General features: G+C 40.6%; 2 protein-coding genes across 41 annotated transcripts in view; one reads left to right on the forward strand and one right to left on the reverse strand.

Moving 5' to 3' along the window:
• The window catches only part of Abi2 (abl interactor 2), a 74,085-nt gene extending 58,825 nt beyond the window's left edge, over nucleotides 1-15,260 (reverse strand). For 34 of the 40 annotated variants that reach the window (XM_034497108.2, XM_034497106.2, XM_034497099.2 and 31 more), the window contains exon 1: nucleotides 14,883-15,251. In XM_034497108.2, the coding sequence (XP_034352999.1) occupies nucleotides 14,883-14,999 (117 nt within the window). In that variant the 5' untranslated portion in view covers nucleotides 15,000-15,251. Of the gene's footprint in view, nucleotides 1-14,882 lie in introns of all 40 variants that reach the window. The other 6 variants (XM_076931823.1, XM_076931817.1, XM_034497102.1 and 3 more) reach the window with 5 other exon arrangements.
• A 3,392-nt stretch (nucleotides 15,261-18,652) lies between these two features.
• LOC117706059 (large ribosomal subunit protein eL42-like) lies at nucleotides 18,653-19,331 on the forward strand. Its single transcript, XM_034498887.2, has one exon. The coding sequence runs from the start codon at nucleotides 18,931-18,933 to the stop codon at nucleotides 19,246-19,248; it is 318 nt and encodes a 105-aa protein (XP_034354778.1). The 5' UTR covers nucleotides 18,653-18,930; the 3' UTR covers nucleotides 19,249-19,331.
• Nucleotides 19,332-20,171: the final 840 nt, after the last annotated feature.

The raw sequence follows: 20,171 nt of genomic DNA on the forward strand, positions 1-20,171 counted from the left end.
ACGATGGCGTCTTGTGGATGGCAGGGCCAGTGTCTCTGGCTGCCTGAGTAGGCGGCCTGAGCCGAGTGGCCTCAGGCCTAGGCTAGTGGGGAACATGGTGGCTCCATAACACAAGACAGATCAATCAGGTGCCACCTATTTAAATATCTCCCACAACAGACAACAGCATCATAAAATGGTGCTAGTCAAATTTCGTAAGTGCATGTGAATGAGTTAAATAGATCCTTATCTCACACTGTACAAAATTCAACTCCTTTTTTATGTCAACTTGATACAAGCTAGAGTCATCAGAGAGGAAAGCACCTCAGTTAAGAATATGACTCCATGAGATCCAGTGATATGGCATTTTCTCAATTAGTGATCAATGGGGGAGGGACCAGCCCATTTTGGGTGGTGCCACCCCTGGGTTGGTGGACCTGGGTTCTCTAAGAAAGCAAGCTGAACAAGTCATGAGGAGCAAGTCAGTAAGCAGCACATCTCCATGGTCTCCTGGATCAGCCCCTGCTTCCAGGTTCCTCCTCTGATTGAATTTCTATCCTGATTTCTTTGGTGATGCAATGTTTGTGAAAGTGTAAGCTGAGTAAAGCCTTTCATCCCTGACTTGCTTTTTGTTCATGGTGTTTCACTGCAACAATAGAAACTCTAACTAAGACAGAAGCCACACACAAAAGGACACATAGACTATGCAACTCTACACACTGTGGGTGTAGACTGCAGGAAAGGGGTAAAATGGACTTTTTAATGGGTGTAACATCTTTCTGAAAAGTTGAAAGTGTTCTGAAATAAAACTTGGTAATGGTCAAACAACTCTGGAAACACATACATACATCAGAACTCACTAAATTTTACCCCTAGAATGGTTAGAACTTTAAGTTTCTAAAACTAACAGTCAGCAAGATGGCTCATGGTGACATGGCCCTTTAATCCCGGCACTCAGGAGGCAGAGGTACGTAGACCTCCATGGGTTTGAGGACAGTTCAGTCTATAGAATGAGTTCCAAATTAGTTGGGTCCATATAATAAAGCCCTATGTCATAAAAATAATTAAAAATCAGTTAAAAATCTGAGATGGGGTTTTTGAAAACAGCAAAAATGACAATAGTTATCACTGTAGGAAAGATGAAGAAAGAACAGAATTGACAATAGTAGTCAAAAAGGACCTGATTTAACTTACACAGCAGCATGTGAAGAAGTAACCTCAAATACCATTAAACTAATATGAATTAATCAGAGAGCTTTTAATCTACTAACAACAATCTTTGCCTGGCATGGTAGCAGAAGTTGTTGTGTCAACTACTTAGGAGGTTGAAGTGAGATAGCTTGAGCCTATGAGACAAGGATGGGGCAACCCACAAACCAAACCCTAGACCAAAGCAGAATAAAACAAAAATATACATAGAGCAGTGGTTCTCAACCTGTGAGTCACCACCCCTTTAGGGATGAAATGACCCTTTCACATGCATCACTTATCAGATACCCTGCATCAGGTATTTATAATTCGTAACAATAGCAAAATTTTTTTGTTTTTTGGGGTTTTTTTTTTTTTCCTTTTTTGGTTTTTTGTCTGTCCTGGAACTCACTCTGCAGACCAGGCTGACCTTGAACTCAAAGAGATCGGCCAGCCCCTGCCTCCTAAGTGCTGGAATTAAAGGTGTGTGCTACCACTGCCCAGCTCCAATGAAATGATTTTATGGTTGGGGTCACCACAACAAGACTAACTATATTAAAGGGTCACAGCATTAGGAAGGTTGAGCACCACTGACAGAGAGCTCAGATTGAGGGACTAGCTCCGTGGCAGAGAATTTACTAAGTTTCCATGAAGCCCCAAATTCGATCTCCACTGCCACCCCCAAGGACAGAAGAGTTGGGAGCAGTGGGGTTGTGGGGGTGGGGGGTTGGGAGGAGACACAGGACTTAAAACAAAAAACAGCAAGATGAGTAAAGATAAAAGCACTTACCTCTTGAGCCTAGAGATCTGAGTTAAAACTCCAAGACCCAGGTAAAAATAGAAGGAAAGAAGCAGCTATACAGAAGGGCATCTAAAATGAATGTTAATGACTCTGGATGTCCAGGTTTTTCTCATTTCAAAATCTTTTTAAAATACTGAAGCTTAATGCCTTTCACATGAGTTGTAATGTTAATATTGCCTGACACTTAATATCTAGAATGATGCATGAGATGTGCCTCTGGGCACATCTATGAAGGATCCCCTTCAATTGGGTTATGTGAAATGAGAAGACTCACCCTAAATGTTGGAAACGCAAATGTAGGGCTATCTGCCTGCTTCCTTCTCTCCATGTTGTCCAAGTTCTGCTCCACTTTTCCTAACAGTGCTGCCGCCCTTCCCAGACATCAAAACACAACGTATTCAGCCTTTCAACATGCTCAATGTGGACTGAAGACTAGTAACTCTCCGGCAATACTCCTGACACTGTTATACTATCATATAAGCCAAACTAGTAATCCCCTATAATAATTATTCATTATATTGGTTCTGGTGACATTAAATTTGTGTAGATTTTATTATTTATACATGAAGTTCATAATCATATCTATTAAAACATTACAGCTATACTTATGTAAAGATAGTAAACACAGAAACATGGCCCCATCACCATGGAATCTGAAAAGAACTAAAAACACCGTACATTTATTGTCAGTGACTTCCAATTTCCTTTCAAAAAAAGAAGTGGTCTATGTAAACATACTATTTTTCTGTATCTTAAAGAACTAAAATCCTTTTGATAAACTAGCCCACTCTTCTAGACCAAGGACAAGTTTCTGAAGAGGAACCATTGACTGGCACCATATCCTGGCAGGAGTCTTGTATTAACACATGCTGGGAAAGGCTGGTACCCTTTGTTGACTTCCCCTATTCAGCATGGATAGTGTATTTTCTTGCCTCTATTAAAAGCCATCAATAGATAAGTAAATGAAGAGAAATAATAGTATGAAAAGTAAAACAAAACAAAAAAAAAACCCATGTTGAATTTAGTTCAACCTCATTAATTCAAAATTTATAGCAAAGGCTCTTCATAGGAAATCAAAACCATAACACACTAAGATGTTGTCCCATGAGTTAGTTACCACTGAACTCTCAGCATGAAAATCTATTTAATGAAGTTTTCAAATAAAGGAAAACAGAATAAAAGTGCATCAAGATCATTTTTTAAAAATCAAAAACAGAAAGAACAAGTAAAACGCTATAATTCCTCTCCATAGAACTTCTAATAGGGTCAAAGGTAACTGATTTTACTTACCTAATTTTGTAAAACAGAAGTGTCTCTCTTGCTAGCTTCCAGGGAGCTGTAGATAACTCAGTATTTGATAAGTGTCCATTTAAACACAGCCTTGCTTTAACTAACATAAATGAACTGAATTAATTCTAAAACAACAACCATGTATGAAATACTAGTCTCACTTCCATGGACCATGTCTATGTTGAATATTTTGGGAAATACATTTACCAACTTTCTTTTTTCCTTAGCATAAATCTATACACTATTCAAATTTGTAAAACTAGTTTATTTCACTCCTCTAAGAATTTTTCCACTGTTGGCTAGAAAAGACTTAATTTATTGGTTTAACAAATACTTAATTCTGTGGCAGGCACTATTCCAGGTACTGGAAATAAACAAAATACAATCAATCAATCAATCAATAAATCCCTGCCCTCACTGACAGGAAGGAAATCAGAAAAATAAACATTCTCTGTAACAAACATTTCTGCAGACTGTAGAAATAAATAAAATGTGAAGAGAAAAGTACAGGCAAAGAGGAGGTAAGCAAGGAAATGGCAAGTGAGCCAGTCAGGAAACTATCCAAAGGACACAACAAGCACAAAGCAAAAGGCTTTGAGGCAGAAAGTATTCCTACCTGGTATGGGGTGGGCAGAGCCAGAAACAAGGCTCCATCAGTCAAGTGTCACACACTTGTGAGGACCTGGGCCAGACCCACAGAACATGCTGGGCATAGTGGCATGAGCTTATACGCCCAGCACTGGAGGGTGAAAACAGGTGAGATTTGCTGAACAACTGCCCTATCCTAATTGGTAAACCAAGACCAAAGAGAAACGAACTTAGACAACAAGGTAGGCCACCTCTATAGGAATGACACCAGAAGCTGACCTCTGGCATACATGGGCATACACTCACACACACTAAAGTAGCTAGCATATACTGAATAAAGGACTGGAAAAGTGTAAGAGAAGATGAGGTAAAGGCTAGAAGCTACATTACTTGTGATTTGTGGGCAATTTTTTTCTCTTAAAATATCTTTTTCAAAGTGAGTTTCTGATTGGGTCATATGATGCAGACTCACACGATAAGGCCAACTCAGGTGGTGTTTTGCTGAGGTAAGACCCATGGGAGAACACATGATGTTTAGAAAAAGTGTAACTAAGACTCAACGGACAGTGACAGAGCACTTGCATAGCTAGCTTTCCAACACTTCATTGGGCTCTCATCTTCAATCTTCCCTTTGTTGAAAAGGGCACAGCAGAGACCTTCTCCTAGCATCCTGTTCCTGGGCACTCCCCAGTGACTTGTGATGATTTGGCCCAGGCCTGGCAGTTTATGCTGGATTGGGCCACTGCTGCTGATTCCTGTTTGATATCCTGACACTACTAAGCTGGTCTGCTGGTATCCTGACAGAGATTGGAATTGCCCCAAGGAACTACTTCTAAACAGGTCCACATCCCCTTGTCCCATCTGCCATCTTTTCTCCCCTATCTTTGGATGGTGGGCTAGAAAGTGAGTAGAAGCATTTAAGAGCCCTCATTAAAAGTAATTTTAGGCCAGGCAGCGGTGGCGCACGCCTTTAATCCCAACACTTGAGGGCAGAGGCAGGTGGATTTCTGAGTTCGAGGCCAGCCTGGTCTACAGAGTGAGTTCCAGGGCAGCCAGGGCTACATAGAGAAACCCTGTCTCAAAAAAAAAAAAAAAAAAAAAAAAAAAAAAAAAGTAATTTAAAAAAAATTCTAAGCCTACACTTTTTCAGCTTCACTGATATATAATCGACAAATAATAGTTGTATATACTTTTAAAAGTACATAGTTTCAAAGTACATCAACACTAAACTACATCATCGTTCACTGTTTGCATAGGTAGGAATCTGGAGTCCATCCTCACCAAAAGACAGATATACCAATATAATTTGATAAACAGACAATAAATGACTATCACAAGCTAACTCACACATCCATCAGGTCACAAAAGCTACCTTTGAAGAAGGCATTTAAGATCTTGTCTTGATCAATTCCAACCATACATTGTATATCATTAATATACAGTCCTATACTCATAATGCAGTATATCAGACATCCCAAACAGATTCACTTGATAAATTTATGTCCTCTGATCACACCACCAACAGCGGCCACCACTCTTCTCTGTTTCCGAATTTAACTTTTTTTTAAGATAGTAAGATGCAGCATTTGCCAGGCAGTAGTGACGTCTTTAATCCCAGCAAGTGGGAGGCAGAGGCAAATGGATCTCTTGAGTTCAAAGCCAGCCTGGATTACTGAATGAAGTCCAGGACAGCCAGGGGTACACAGAAAAACCATCTAGGGGAAAAAAAAAAAAAAAAGACAGCATTTGTCTTTTTGTTTGCACTTCATTTTAGTTAGTACAATGTTCTCAGGGTTCACCCATATTGCTCTGGTTTTTGTTTGTTCCTGAATAACTGGAATATATATGAATATATATATATGGAGTATATATGGAATATATATATATGAATATATAATGGAATATATATGAATATATATGGAATATATATATATACACACACAAACACACACACACACACACACACACACACACACACACACACATATGGATGACATTAATGTGAGAATGTGAGCCTTGACTGTGGGAACACTATTCCCTGGGCAGGGATTCCTGGACAGCAGCAGAAAATGGAGGCAGTATGCTGAGGAGTGCAGGACATGCATTCATATTCACATGCCCCTGCCTCCCAAGTGCTAAGAAGAACAGCAGGTGCCACCACCACGCACAGTTCTATGCCCATTTTAAAATGTATTTATTCCTGTGTTTTATATGTAAGAGTGCTCTGTCTTTATGCACATCAGAAGAGGCAATCAGACCCCGTCACAGATGGTTGTGAGCTTCCATGTGGTTGCTGGGAACTGAACTCCTCCAGGAGAGCAATCAAACACTATTAACCACTGAGCCATCTCTCCAGCCATATATATATATATAAATAATTTGTTTTTATGTGCATTGGTGTTTTGCCTGTATGTCTGTGTGTAAGATCACCTGAAAATGGAGTTACAGTTGTGAGCTGCCATCTGAGTGTTAGGAATTGAATCCTCTGGACTCTTAACTGCTTAGATATCCCTCCAGCTTATGCCCATTTTTTTTTTAAATTTGGTTTAGGGTTTAAGCTATGTTTTCTTTTTTTTTTTTTTTTTTTTTTGGTTTTTCGAGACAGGGTTTCTCTGTGTAGCCCTGGCTGTCCTGGAACTCACTCTGTAGACCAGGCTGGCCTCGAACTCAGAAATCCACCTGCCTCTGCCTCCCAAGTGCTGGGATTAAAGGCGTGCGCCACCACCGCCCGGCGCTATTATGTTTTCTGAGTTATTTGTATTTTTAGTCTGATGCAGTGTTCTTATTTACACTTGCTTCTGCTACCTGTACTTTGGTGTTCTATCCAAATAAAAACTACGGCCAATACCAACCAGTATGAAAGAGCTTTTTCCCATCATCTTCTAGTAAGTTTATAATTCCAGTTCTTGTATTTGATTAAGTCTTTAATCTTCTTGAATTTTTCAATTTATTTTGAGTGTGTATATAGTATATGTGTGTGTGGATAACATGTAGGCATGCATGCCCAGTGTACGTGCAGAATTAGGGTAACACTGGTCAGCTCTCTCAATCACTTTTATGTGGGTTCCAGGAATCAAACTTAGGTTACCAGGTATGCACAGCAAGCACCTTTTGCACTGAGCCAGCTCACTGGACCCTCAAGTTAATTTTTGTGTTTAGAATATAGAGTCCAGCCAGTCAGTGGTGGCGCATGCCTTTAATCCCAGCATTTGGGAGACAGAGGCAGGTGGATTTCTAAGTTCGAGGCCAGCCTGGTCTACAGAGTGAGTTCCAGGATAGCCATGGCTACACAGAGAAACCCTGTCTCGAAAAAACAAAAAAAAAAAGAAGAATATAGAGTCCAATCTCATTACTTCATATATAAACAATCTTTTCCCTGCTGTATAGTCTTATTATCTATCAAGGAGTAGTCGAATAAATATTTCTGAGTTCTCTATTCTGTTCTGTTGCCCTGGAACTATTTTATGCTGGTACCATGCCATTTTGGTTACAATAACTTTGTAATATAGTTTGAGATAATGGAGTGTAAGGCCTCCTATTTTGTTGATCTCAAGATGGTGAAAAGTATCTAGTCTCTGAGGTTCCATATAAATTTTGATTTTCTAATTTTTGTGAAAAATTCCATTGTAAGTTTTGATGACAGTGATTACAATACATTTACAGACAGCTTTGGGTAGTATGGATGTTATTTACTCTGCAATCCAGGATGACAAATTCTTCCACTTATATGTGTCTTACATTCATAAATGCCTTATAGTTTACAGTGTATAGATCTTTCACCTCCGTGGTCATGGTGTCTGTTCACAGCAGTAAAACCCTAAAACACTTACTGAACTTGTTCTTTTTAAACTTTGATGGTGTCTTGATGGTTTTCTGTGTATAAATCATGCTTTTCTGAACCCACTGTCACAAAAAAAAAAAAAAAATAGAAAATAAAAGAGAATAGTTACCCACGAACAAAACCAACTTTTCCAGAGTGGGTATCTTTTATTTCCTTTTCTTTTTAAATGGCCTGACTAGGACTTCTAGTATTTTTCATAAATGGTGTTATGTTTAATAAAACTATGAGGGGCTGGAGAAAATGCCTCTATGTTTTAAAGTACTGGCTGCTCTCGCAGAGGACCAGTATTCACTTCCCAGTGCTGGTTAACAACCATCTGTAACTCTAGTTCCAGGGAACCTGATGCCCTTTAATGGACCCAATGAGCACTGACATACATGTGGTGCACAGACATGCACATAGGCAAATCACCCATAAAAATAAAACTAAGTAAAATAAAATTTAAAACTATAAGACAGAAACTCTTGATTCTAATAATAAAAAAAAAGTTCAGCTTTTCATGGTTGAGTTTCAATTAGCTTGGGGTTGTCATAAATGTCTCTAACAAGCTATACAAATAACAATACCTGACAAAACTAAACGTTGACAAAGATGCAGAGTAACTGAACATTTGCTGGTGGAAATACAAAATGATACTACAGAAAAGAGTGTAGTAATTCCTGTAAAGTTTAACAGGTAGTTTTACCATATGGTTCAATAAACCCACTTTTTTATTTTTTTAAGCAAAGGGAAACAAAGGTAAAGTAGCAAAAGACTCAGGTCATGTATAACGCCAAGAAAAACTGGTGCCATATACCTACACCAAGGATGATATGGCACTTGTGAGAAATCAATGCCATCCTGCAGCTCAAGTTTTATAGCACAGCTGTGCCTAAAAATAGCACACGCAGAAAGCCTTGTTCCATCACAACTGGAGGATACAAAACTGACACAGCCTCCTCTTTAGACCAGGAAATGAATGAGAGAAGACTTTGTGGTAGCTTCCCACAAACCTCTCATCTCACAGTACAAAGCGAAAGTGCTGTGCCAAGACTCAGATCTGCTACAGTCAAACTGAACACCACATGGATACATTTAACATTACCAGAGTGGAATGATGGAAGGAGCCATTCACTTAAATTTACTCAAGAGGTAAATGGTTATAGCTGTATTGACTATTGGCTAAAGCTAGATACAACCCAGAAATACAACAACAAACTAATTAATTCTTCCATATACTGCAACACCACTTGTCAACAAAGCAGAATGAAATGACACAGCTGACATTCAAATGCAGTATGTTAAGTGGAGGAAGTCAAACATGAAAAACTATATAACTGGTAGATCCATTTAGCAGGCATTATGGGAAAAGCAAAAACTATAGGGAAAGAAAGTGCTGTGTTTCTTTCCCAAAGGTTGGGAATGGAGGGAAGGACTGAATACAAAAGGTATAAAGAAAAGGTTGTATTGTGGAGGTAGTGTGAGCATAAAAGGTTTTCCTTTGGTTGGTTGGGTTTTTACTCTGCTAGGACTTGAAGCCAGAGCCATACTCTCTATAAATAGATAGGAACATTTCCATTGAGCTACATCCCCAGGGACTGACCTTAAAATTTTATTATTTTTTAAATTTATTTTAAGTGGAACATTTTGGCTTCATGTATGCATGTGTCCCACATGTATTCCTGGTGCCCACAGAGGGCAAGAGAAGGCATTAGATCCCCTAGCACTAGAGTCAGGAACGGTGGTGAGCTACACTGTGGGTGCTGGGACTCTGCAAGAGCAACAAGTGCCCTTAACCACTGTACCATCACTCCAACCTCATTACTTTTATGTCCAAAAAGGATGATTTGTACTATAGCTGTATAAACCTCAACAAACTTGACCTGAGAAATGAATTAAAATATCCATGCTGTAAATGAGTCAAAACTCGAGATTTTTTTGTTACCCTGTATTTTTGTATCAATGCATAATATCTGCTAAAAATAAATAGTACTTAAAACTTTTCCTTGCAAAATGACCACATTCTAAAGAATACATGTACAACATTATACTCAAGGGCCAGCAAGATAACTCTGAGTAGGTAAGAGAAATACAACAGTGCTTAGGATATGATTTCATCCTCTAGAAAGTTTATATCTGGAAAGGAAAAAAAAACCACAAAATTAAAGAATACTTCAAAACAGACTGCATGATTCCACAGACTATGTCATGAATCCAAACTACAAACCAGTTCCATAAAAATTTAATCATAGAGTCTAAGAATAGCCTAATTCTTATCCGTCTATGAAAGACTACACTTACTCTCACTACCACAGGGTATTATTTCCTAAATTTTAAAAGAAAGCCAAAACAGCCTATACTCAAAACTTTCTATAGTACATATTCTACAAATAAATAAAACAATTTCACTTATAACAACTATTTAGGAGTCTAGAAAGCACTCTGGATAAATGAAACTATCACAGATTAATATATTAATTCTATCATGGTACAAAGAAAAAGTAAACAGAAAGCCTTTCATTGTTTGGGCAAAGGAACAATTTTGTCGCAGTCAATACTTCAAGAAAAGGCAAACCAAAATGCAACTAAAGACCCTGGATCAACATAAGTTCTAAGGCTACTGAAATACTTTAGCAAGAAAGCACAGGATATATATACTAAAAGGATAATATTTTTAAAAGAGTAGGGAGCCTAGGGTACAATTTTAATCTATTTTTACAATCTTGTCAAAGGTATTGATAATGACAGGTTTGTCACTGAAAACCTATTCACCAAAATGTTTCTCCTGGAAATTAGGATTACTTTCTTAGGATGAGAAGCCTCATCTCCAGGAATCTGCTCTCCCTGATTCAGCCTAGTGTCCACCTATTTAGTACCTTCTTTTCATTGAAGGCAAAAAAACTAAAGTCAAGAAGAATGCAATTATGGGTACTCGAAGTTCTACTCTCAATGACTGCCTTCTTTATGCACTTTTAAGTATTTTTTGTTTAGGTTTTTGTTTTTTGAGACAGGGTCTCTCCATACAGCCAAGGCTGTCCTGGAACTCACTAGTAAACCAGGCTGCCCTTGAACCAGAGACCCACCTGTCCTACTACCTGAGCACTGGGATTAAAGGTGTCTAACGCCAGCTTCAGGTAAACTCCTAATTTTCATTCCAAATAAATCTATCTTCTAGGATGATTCTTTCAGCACTCAGGAGGCAGAGCAGGGAGATCTCTGATCCGGGCCAGCCTGGCTGACAGTCAAGATAACAGTAACTTTTAAGTCCTTTAATATCTAGCTACTTTATATTAAGTTTTACAAATATGCATGTATTCTAAAAATTAACCTAAAAATGTTAATCTTTGCCAATTTCCAGCACAGAATTACAGAGAACCCATCTCAAAAATTAATAAGACTTTGTCAGAAAGAAAGAAAGAAAGAAAGAAAGAAAGAAAGAAAGAAATGAATTCCTTAATTCCTGACTATTTTCTAAGGTGTTAGGCATTCCATGCTTACATTAATACGTGGAGAAAATAAACAAAGATACAGAAGTCAGGCAGTAGAACGGCTGTACTAAGTTAATTCAGTACTTGTTTTCTTTTGTTTGAGCACCACATCTTTACTGAGGCAGGGTCTCTCAAGTGAACCGAGAGCCAACAAGAGTGGCTGCAATTACAGCCAGTTACATCTGAAACTACAGGCAGCCACAATGCCCAACCTGTACTAACAAAGGTTCTAGGGATGTGAATTCCAGTCCTCAAGCATGGTTGGTTGTACAGCAAGTACAACCAATGAACCATCTCCTCAGCCCCTATTAAGCCCCTATTAATCTTCACCATCAAGAAAAAGGCAATCTAAGCATAATAGCCAACACCTGCACTTAGTCTCCAAAGGCAAGAACACAAGTTCAAGTCAGGCATGGGCAACACAGTCTCAAGAAACAAACAACAAAATCATCCTTAGAAGTATTAGCAAACAAACTATAGTCATAATTTTTATCATCACACTTTAGAAAAGCAATTTGCCTATGTTTCCCAGAAGTTGATAAAACAAAACTCTTAAGACATAACATTTAAAATTTTAATATTAACTTCATTGACTCCTAGAAAGTAAATATTTACATTTATGTACATTTCTCTATCTGTAGTATCTCTGTGTTCCTTTCCTCTTGTTCAAATTTCACACTAATTATAATCCACAATTAGTGTATATTTACTTATTTTATTTCCTAGACATAAAACCAAACACTTAACACTGAATAACAACAATTATATAATGATCAACATATTTTTTTCTGTCTTAAAAGTTACATTTCAGCTGGGTTATAGTGGCCCACCCTTTTAATGCCAGCACTCAGGAGGCAGAGGCAAAGGTATCCTCTGTGAGTTCAAGGCCAGGTTGGTCTACAGAGCTAGTTCCAGGACAGCCAAGACTATTAAGAGAAACCCTGTCTCAATCTCACACACACACACACACACACACACACACACACAAAAGTTACAATTCCATACAATAAAATGCTGTTGATTTAGTTGATTGGAGCTAGAAACTAGGACACAACACCACCATAAAAGGGTTAATTGGCCATTTGCTCAGTGATCCTGCCAATTACCTTTCATGTATTACAGGGTCACAGACAGCATCAGGACTCTGGCTGGTCAATCCTTCCATCACAAGAACCAGCCAAATGTACAGCTGGCTCTGCACAAATCAACTACCACCAGTTCTATTTATCAATGTACTACAAACAAATCATGGAAGAAATATCAACCTGAGAAAGTACTGCAGTAATAATCCAGTTAGTTAATCCCACAACAGAGGGCAACCTAAGACATAAAGGTATAAACTCTACCTCAGATACTAAATTAAAAATAATAGATGGCTTAAAATTCAAAATCCATTTCTAAAAAGTAAGTATACTTTTAAGTGGGCTAGGAGTATAATTCAGTGGTAGCCTGTATTCTTAGCATTCACAAGACCCTGAGTTCAGTCCCCAACACCAAAAATGAATAAGTATAAATAACACACCAACTCTGATACTCTTTAAGCTAGAATAATACATTTTAAGACAAAGTGATCTTTTTCACCTCTCCACTTTATCAATTCATGTACTTTCCTTTATGTGGCAATTATAATCTCAAATTATGGTAACAGTAGTCTTTCAAAAACCTTTTTCTTATTAGTTGGCCACAATTGCAATCTAATAACTTTTCCATTCCCTAATTTCTCTTCTAACAGACATAACATGCTACACAAGGCAACAGAATTAACACTTTGAGTCTCTACTAGCAGCTGTGACTCCCTGAAAATAAGCATCACCTTTCTACCCACAATTCCCTACAAAGTATAAATTAACTATACTTAGCTTGTTCCTCAGTATCCAATAGGGATTAGTTTCTAGGACACACTCCCATCCCACCCCAATCCCCACTCCAACCCCATCTTTGGATACTAAAGTCCTTTGCATAAAATGGCATAATATTTACAAGCAATCTATCACAATCCTCCCCTATAGTTCAAATCTCTACATTACTTACACTATCTAATAAAATGTAAAAAATAAAAATAATAAATAATAATAAAATGTTAAGTAGTTGTTACACTGTTTGGGAATGACAAGAAAAAGGGAGAATATTTCCTCCTCCAACAAGAAGGGCTGATGGTACATGGTATTACTATGGATTCAATTCAGTCACAGATCAGTCTCTTGAACTATATTATAAACCACTGAAGAGTTTAGGAATGTACCATCATCCACAGTTCTGGGCCAAAGAAGACTGGAAATTAAGCAATAAAACCTTTGAATACTTTCTACATAGCTCTGTATTAGTAAAGTATCTGACAGACGTTTGTGAGGGATTTTGATCAATCTTTGACCAAAGATACACACTCTTCCTACTGAACATACACTTTCCACCATTTCTCTTAAGAGAGGAAGATTCAATTATGTCTGATTCAGTCTTAATACAAATGTTTACAATATGATAATAGAGTTCAGTACATGAATAACCAAATAAAATCTAAGCATAATAATAATTAATAATTAATTAATCTTTGATTAATAATGTGGTCCTCAAAAAACTTAAGAACCTATAAATTGCAACATCTGGGTTTTTTTAATTCATACTAAGATTTGAGAATATTTTCCAATACAACTGTTGTTAATGATATCTACAGAGACAGGAGTAGGAACAAGAACATTAAAATACGGGTAACAGTTTAACACCATGCTTCCATTCCACTTTATCCAAATAATTTAAATGGGAGTGAAAAAAATGTAGACACAACCTGTAATTCAATATAACCCCCAAAAGATACTGGATTTGCAAACCATGAGTTAATTCTTAAAGTGTTGTTTTAATCCACGAAATTTTTACATTTATCCCATGACCAGCTGGTTCTCATCTCACCAGTGCCCCGCCCCCCCCCACGCTTCTCACCTTCCTACACACACACACACACACACACACACACACACGCACACTGGAGTCCCTGTGCCAAACCAATCATCATGGGAAAAAAACTAAACCATGTGGTTCGTTTTCCTAATTCTTTGTGAAAATAGTCATAGTTTTTCCCCAAGGAAAATTACCTATTCTAACGGGAACTGAGAAGGAAAAGCAGCTCATTATCAGTTTCCCATTCTCCACAGGGAGGAAAAAATTGGTATTAACTTGCAATAAGAGAGAGCCGTTCCACCAAGTCCCCTTTACATCCTAAAGACAAATTGTTTAAACTTAAGGGTTAAGAATTTTTGTTTTGTCTTCAGGGTACATTCGCAGGAATGGAGAAGTGAGGCATTTCACTTTGCAGGAATATGAGGCCCTTCAAAAAAAAAAAAAAATGATCCCTCGGAATTTGGGCAGGAGGCAACCTATCCCTCTATCACACAAGCCTGCCATCGAGCAAGATTCCGTTATACAGAAAATGCCACTCTCCACCTCCACCGCCATCCGGAACACTGACAGGAGAGGACTGCGGGGGCGACGGGGCAGAGGCGAGGGGGCGGGACGCCGCGCACTGCACCGCACCGAACCGCACCGGGGACTCGCACGGGGCTGCTGAGGCCTTCTGCCGACCCCGCTTCCTCCAGCCGCCGCCCTCGCCCCATCCCCACCCCGGCGCGGCTCCGGGGACCCAGTACCGCGCGGCCTCCTCAGCTCGCCGTCGCCCCGCGCGCCCCTCACACCCTGCGCCCTGCCGCGCCGAGCCGCGCGAGGGGCCGCGCCGCACCTGGATGTAGTTGTTCTCGCAGTAGTCGGCCACCCGCTCCAGATTCGTGTAGCTGTCGAAGAGAGCCCGGCGGCCCCCCGGGATTTCCTCTTCCAACAGCATCTGCAGCTCCGCCATCTTCACATCCTCCTCTTCCTCCTCCTCCTCCTCCTACTCCTCCTCATACAGCCCGCAGAGGCAGCAGCCGCGACGCCGGGGAGAGGAGGAGCAGCGGCGAACGCGGCGGGAATCGGGAGGAGCGAGCACCTCCCCAACGGCGCGCGACAGGGGAGGGGGCGGCGGGGACGGAGGCGGGGCGCGAGCCGACGGGCCGCGAGAACGGTCACCGCGGCGACCGGCGGACTGACGGACGGGCGCGCGCACGCGCGCTCTCCTCCCTCCGCCCCCGAGCGCCCGAAAAAGATTCCCACCCGCGCCGCGCCGCGCCGCCCCTCCCCCACTTCCGGCGTCTCCTAGCGACGGGAGGGCGGGGGCCGGGATGCGCGCGGGAGCGGGGCTCCCGGTTAACCCTTCGGCCCTGCGCTGCTTTCCCGGCTCTGAGAGTCTTCAGTAGCCTTTGTTAGCCATGGCGGGAATGCGCTGCCACTCCCTGCTGCTTCCCGCCGTCGCCCCCCATCTTCACCTCTGCGCTGCACCCGGGGCCTGAACCCTGTGGAGGTCATCTGCCTGAGGAAGCTCTCCAGGCCCCTATGGAGGCCTAAGGAGAGGGTAGAGTCTCTTCACAAGCTCTGGAAAAGATAACACCTCTTCAGAACAGGCAGATCCATAGAACTTCCAGGCAGCTCTGAATGCCACCTTGGACCTCTTCGTCTTCTTTACAAATTGCAGTTACCTAATCCCAAACCCATTCAATAATTCATTCATTCATTCATTCCCTTCCCCCCCAGATATCTAATCTTTTTTCATAAATATGATTGTCCCACATGGTGAAACTTGAAACAAAACTGACACCTTCTGAGATACCAAGCCCACAATCCTTGTTAGTTCTGTGGAAACCCAAAGGGTACCATCTTAGAGGGATAGTTTAGGATTTCAACCTTTACTGTCACTTGACCTCCTATGATCAATTTTCAGATCATGAGGGAACGATTATACATTCCTAAAAAAAAAATCAAATGCATACCTTCACGATTTGTGAAGTAAACCCTGCCTTGTCACATTAGCTTTACGACAAATACATTACCAATGTGGGTCCGCTTTTGCTGCAGCACCTAAAACAGTATTTTTTATTGGATATTTTATTTACATTTCAGATGTAATCCCCTTTTTCCCTTTTTCCCCCACCCAGGAACCCCCATCCCATCCCCCCTCCTCCTGCTTCTATGAGGATGTGCCCCCACCCACGATTTCCTCCACACTGGGGCATCCAGCCTTCACTGGACCAAGGACCTCCTCCCCTACCTATAACTGACACTGTCATCCTCCCCTACATATACAGCTGGAGCCATGGGCCCCTCCCTATGTGCTCCCAGGCTGGTGGTTTAGACCCTGGGAACTCTGGTTGGTTGGTATTGTTGCTCTCCTCATGGGGCCACAAACCTTTTCAGCTCCTTCAGTCTTCTCTCTAACTCCTCCATTGGGAACCCCATGAACAGTTCAATGGTTAGCTGTGAGCATCCGCCTATGTATATGTCAGGCTCTGGCAGACCTCTAAGGAGACAGCTATATCAGGCTCCTGTCAGCATGCACTTCCTGGCTTCCACATCAGCATCTACCTTTGGTGACTGCACATAGGATGGATACTCAGGTGGAGCAGTCTCCAGACAGCCCCTCTTTCAGTTTCTGTTCCACACTTTGTCTCCATATTTGCTCCCATGAGTATTTTGTTACTCCTTCTAAGAAGGACCGAAGCACCCACACTTTGGTCTTCCTTAGTCATGCGGTATAAGTTGTCTCTTGGATATTGTGAGCTTCTGGGCTAATATCCAATTATCAGTGAGTGCAAACCATTTGTGTTCTTTTGTGACTGGGTTACCTAACTCAGGGTGATATTTTCTAGTTCCATCCATTTGCCTAAGAATTCCTCAAATTCATTGTTTTTAATAGCTGAGTAAATGTACCACATTTTCTGTATCCATTCTGAATCCATTCCTCTGTTGAAGGGCATCTGGGTTCTTTCCAGCTTCTGGCTATTATAAATAAGGCTGCTATGAACATAGTGGAGAATATGTCCTTGTTATATGTTGGAGCATCTTCTGGGTATATGCCCAGGAGTGGTATAGCTGAGTTCTCAGGTAATGCTATGTCCAATTTCTGAGGAACCGCCAGACTGATTTCCAGAGTGGTTGTACAAGCTTGCAATCCCACCAACAGTGAAGGAGTGTTCCTCTTTCTCCCCATCCTCACCAGCATCTACTATCACCTGAGTTTTTGATCTTGGCCATTCTGACTGGTGTGAGGTGGAATCTCAGGGTTGTTTTGATTTGCATTTCCCTGATGACTAAGGATATTGAACATTTCTTTAGGTGCTTCGCGGCCATTCGAGTTTCCTCAGTTGAGAATTCTTTGTTTAGCTCTGTGCCCCATTTTTAATAGGGTTATTTGGTTGTCTGAAGTCTAATTTCTTGAGTTCTTTGTATATATTGGATATTAGCCCTCTATCGGATGTAGGATTGGTAAAGATCTTTTCCCAATTTGTTGGTTGCCATTTTGTCCTATTGACACTGTCCTTTGCCTTACAGAAGCTTTGCAATTTTATGAGGTCCCATTTGTCAATTTTTTTTTTTTTTTGGTTTTTCGAGACAGGGTTTCTCTGTGTAGTCCTGGCTGTCCTGGAACTCACTCTGTAGACCAGGCTGGCCTTGAACTCAGAAATCCGCCTGTCTCTGCCTCCCAAGTGCTGGGATTAAAGGCATGCGCCACCACTGCCCGGCCCATTTGTCAATTCTTGATCTTAGAGCATAAGCCATTGGTGTTCTGTTCAGGAACTTTCCCCCTGTGCCTAGGTATTTGAGGGTCTTCCCCACCTTCTTTTCTATTAGTTTCAGTATATCTGGTTTTATGTGAAGGTCCTTTATCCACTTGGACTTGAGCTTTGTACAAGGAGATAAGAATGGATTGATTTGCATTCTTCTACATGCTGACCTCCAGTTGAACCAGCACCATTTGCTGAAAATGCTGTCCCTTTTCCACTGGATGGTTTTAGCTCCTTTGTCAAAGATCAAGTGACCATAGGTGTGTGGGTTTATTTCTGGGTCTTCAATTCTATTCCATTGATCTTCCTGCCTGTCTCTGTACCAATACCATGCAGTTTTATTTTTAAATGATGATGTGATCCAGCTAGATCTATTGTTCACCACTTTAAACACCTGTCTTAGTGTGAATGTTCTAAGTGTGAGAAGCTTGTTAAAACCAAAAGGGAGAGCTGGGGTTTGTAGCTCAGTGACAAATGAGTTTAACCATGTGTGGGGAAAGAAGAGAAACCTAAAGTGTGTGGAGGGGGATAGTTATGTAAAGGGCACATATACTTGGTTCAGAAAATGAGGTACAAACAGGTGAAAAAAAAAACAAACATCAGACCAGACTCTTATACAAACGAGTAGATCAAAAAACCCATATTGATGGGTCTGGAGAGATGGGTCAGCCGTTAGAGCACACACTGTTCTTCCAGAGGACCAGAGTTTGGTTCCCAACATCCATGTCATGCTGTTCACAATCACCTGTAACTCTAAGGAGATCCAACACCCTGCTCTGGTACCCACTGGTACCTGCATTCATGTGACATATACCCACATAGAATCACACACATAAATAAAAAGAAATTTTTAAAAAAAATTTGTTAATGTAAAGATCATAGTTTTCATCTTAAAGGAAGTAGGAGAGGGTTTATTCCGGAGCCATTTGAGTGACTGTGGCCAGGGCACACAGACTTAGGTTACCCCAAATTCCATGTTCCAATGTAGAAACAGCTTCACCACATTTTTTGTACTTTTACAGAATAAAAGTTGTGAAAGCAAGTTTAAAATACATTGGTGGGGGCGCGTGCGGTTGAGGCGGGGATCGTTGCGGCCCGTCTCACGTTTTCATCGCAGACACTTCTACTGCAAAGATGGTCAACGTACAGAAAACCCGAAGGACTTTCTGTAAGAAATGTGGCAAGCATCAGCCTCACAAAGTGACCCAGCATAAGAAGGGCAATTCCCTGCATGCCCAAGGAAAGTGGCGTTATGATCGAAAGCAGAGTGGCTGCGATGGGCAGACAAAGACAATTTTTCAAAAAAAGGCCAAAACCACAAATAAGATTGTGCTTGGGCTTGAGTGTGTTGATCCCAACTGCAGATCCAAGAAGATGCTGGCCATTAAGAGATGCAAGCATTTTGAACTGGAAGGCAACAAGAAGAGAAAGGGCCAAGTGATCCAGTTCTAAAACTTGTGTTCTCTGAGAGGAAAATACTGAAGCAGTAGAAAAATGCCCTGCTACAGAATAAAGTTATTGTTAATGATAAAAAAAATAAATTAAAAAAATAAATAAATAAAATACATTGGTGGGTACATCAGAGAGGCAGGTACATCAAGATCAGGGGAGCCTTTCCATGTACTCAAGATGCTATCTCATGACATTCTTAACTTTTACATTGGTTGAAGCTAGTTTCCTGCCAAGTTAATAAATACTAAAAGATTTCCTTTTATCTGTTATCACAAGATGTTAATTCTGACATGGTGGGGGAGGGTTGTTTGCAAGGTTGTTTGCTAGGTCTCTGGAGAGCCAGAACTTAGCCCAAGATAAGAGAATTAGCCTCTGGACCTGCAATATTCCAGTGTTTCCACAGTACTGAAATTCTAATCAGCCTGTCAGCCAGTCTCTACAAACAGATTTCCTCCAGTTTTCCTTCACCACCAGATACAACCTCTATTCAAGTTTCCCTCCACTAAGTCTACTAAATAACTTAAAAGCAGACAGGATCCTTCCCTGCCATACTTTTTTCTGACTAGCATTCTTTCAAATGCTGCCTAGCAATTATTCCAATAAACAAGTTTCCTGAGAGAGTATTCATCAAATCACCAAGGAAAAACTGGAATGCTTTCTCTAATTTGTGACAGCTTCTTTGGCTCTTTAAGGATTCAGATCTAGGGCTGTAGCTCAATGGTAGAGAACTTGGCTATCATCATACAGCCTTTAAAACAAAGAAGCCTGAGGCCCCAAGGATGTAGGCATACATTTTTGCTGTCACTAAAAAGGATTTAAAAAAAAAAAAAAGAAGAAGGAATAAAGAAAAGAAGGAAGAAAGGAAGAAAGAAAAAAAGCACAAAAACCGATGAAATACTTCACAATTATTAGGGTCCAGGACC

This window comes from Arvicanthis niloticus, chromosome 3, assembly GCF_011762505.2.
Source record: "Arvicanthis niloticus isolate mArvNil1 chromosome 3, mArvNil1.pat.X, whole genome shotgun sequence".
In the NCBI taxonomy this organism is placed as follows: domain Eukaryota; kingdom Metazoa; phylum Chordata; class Mammalia; order Rodentia; family Muridae; genus Arvicanthis; species Arvicanthis niloticus.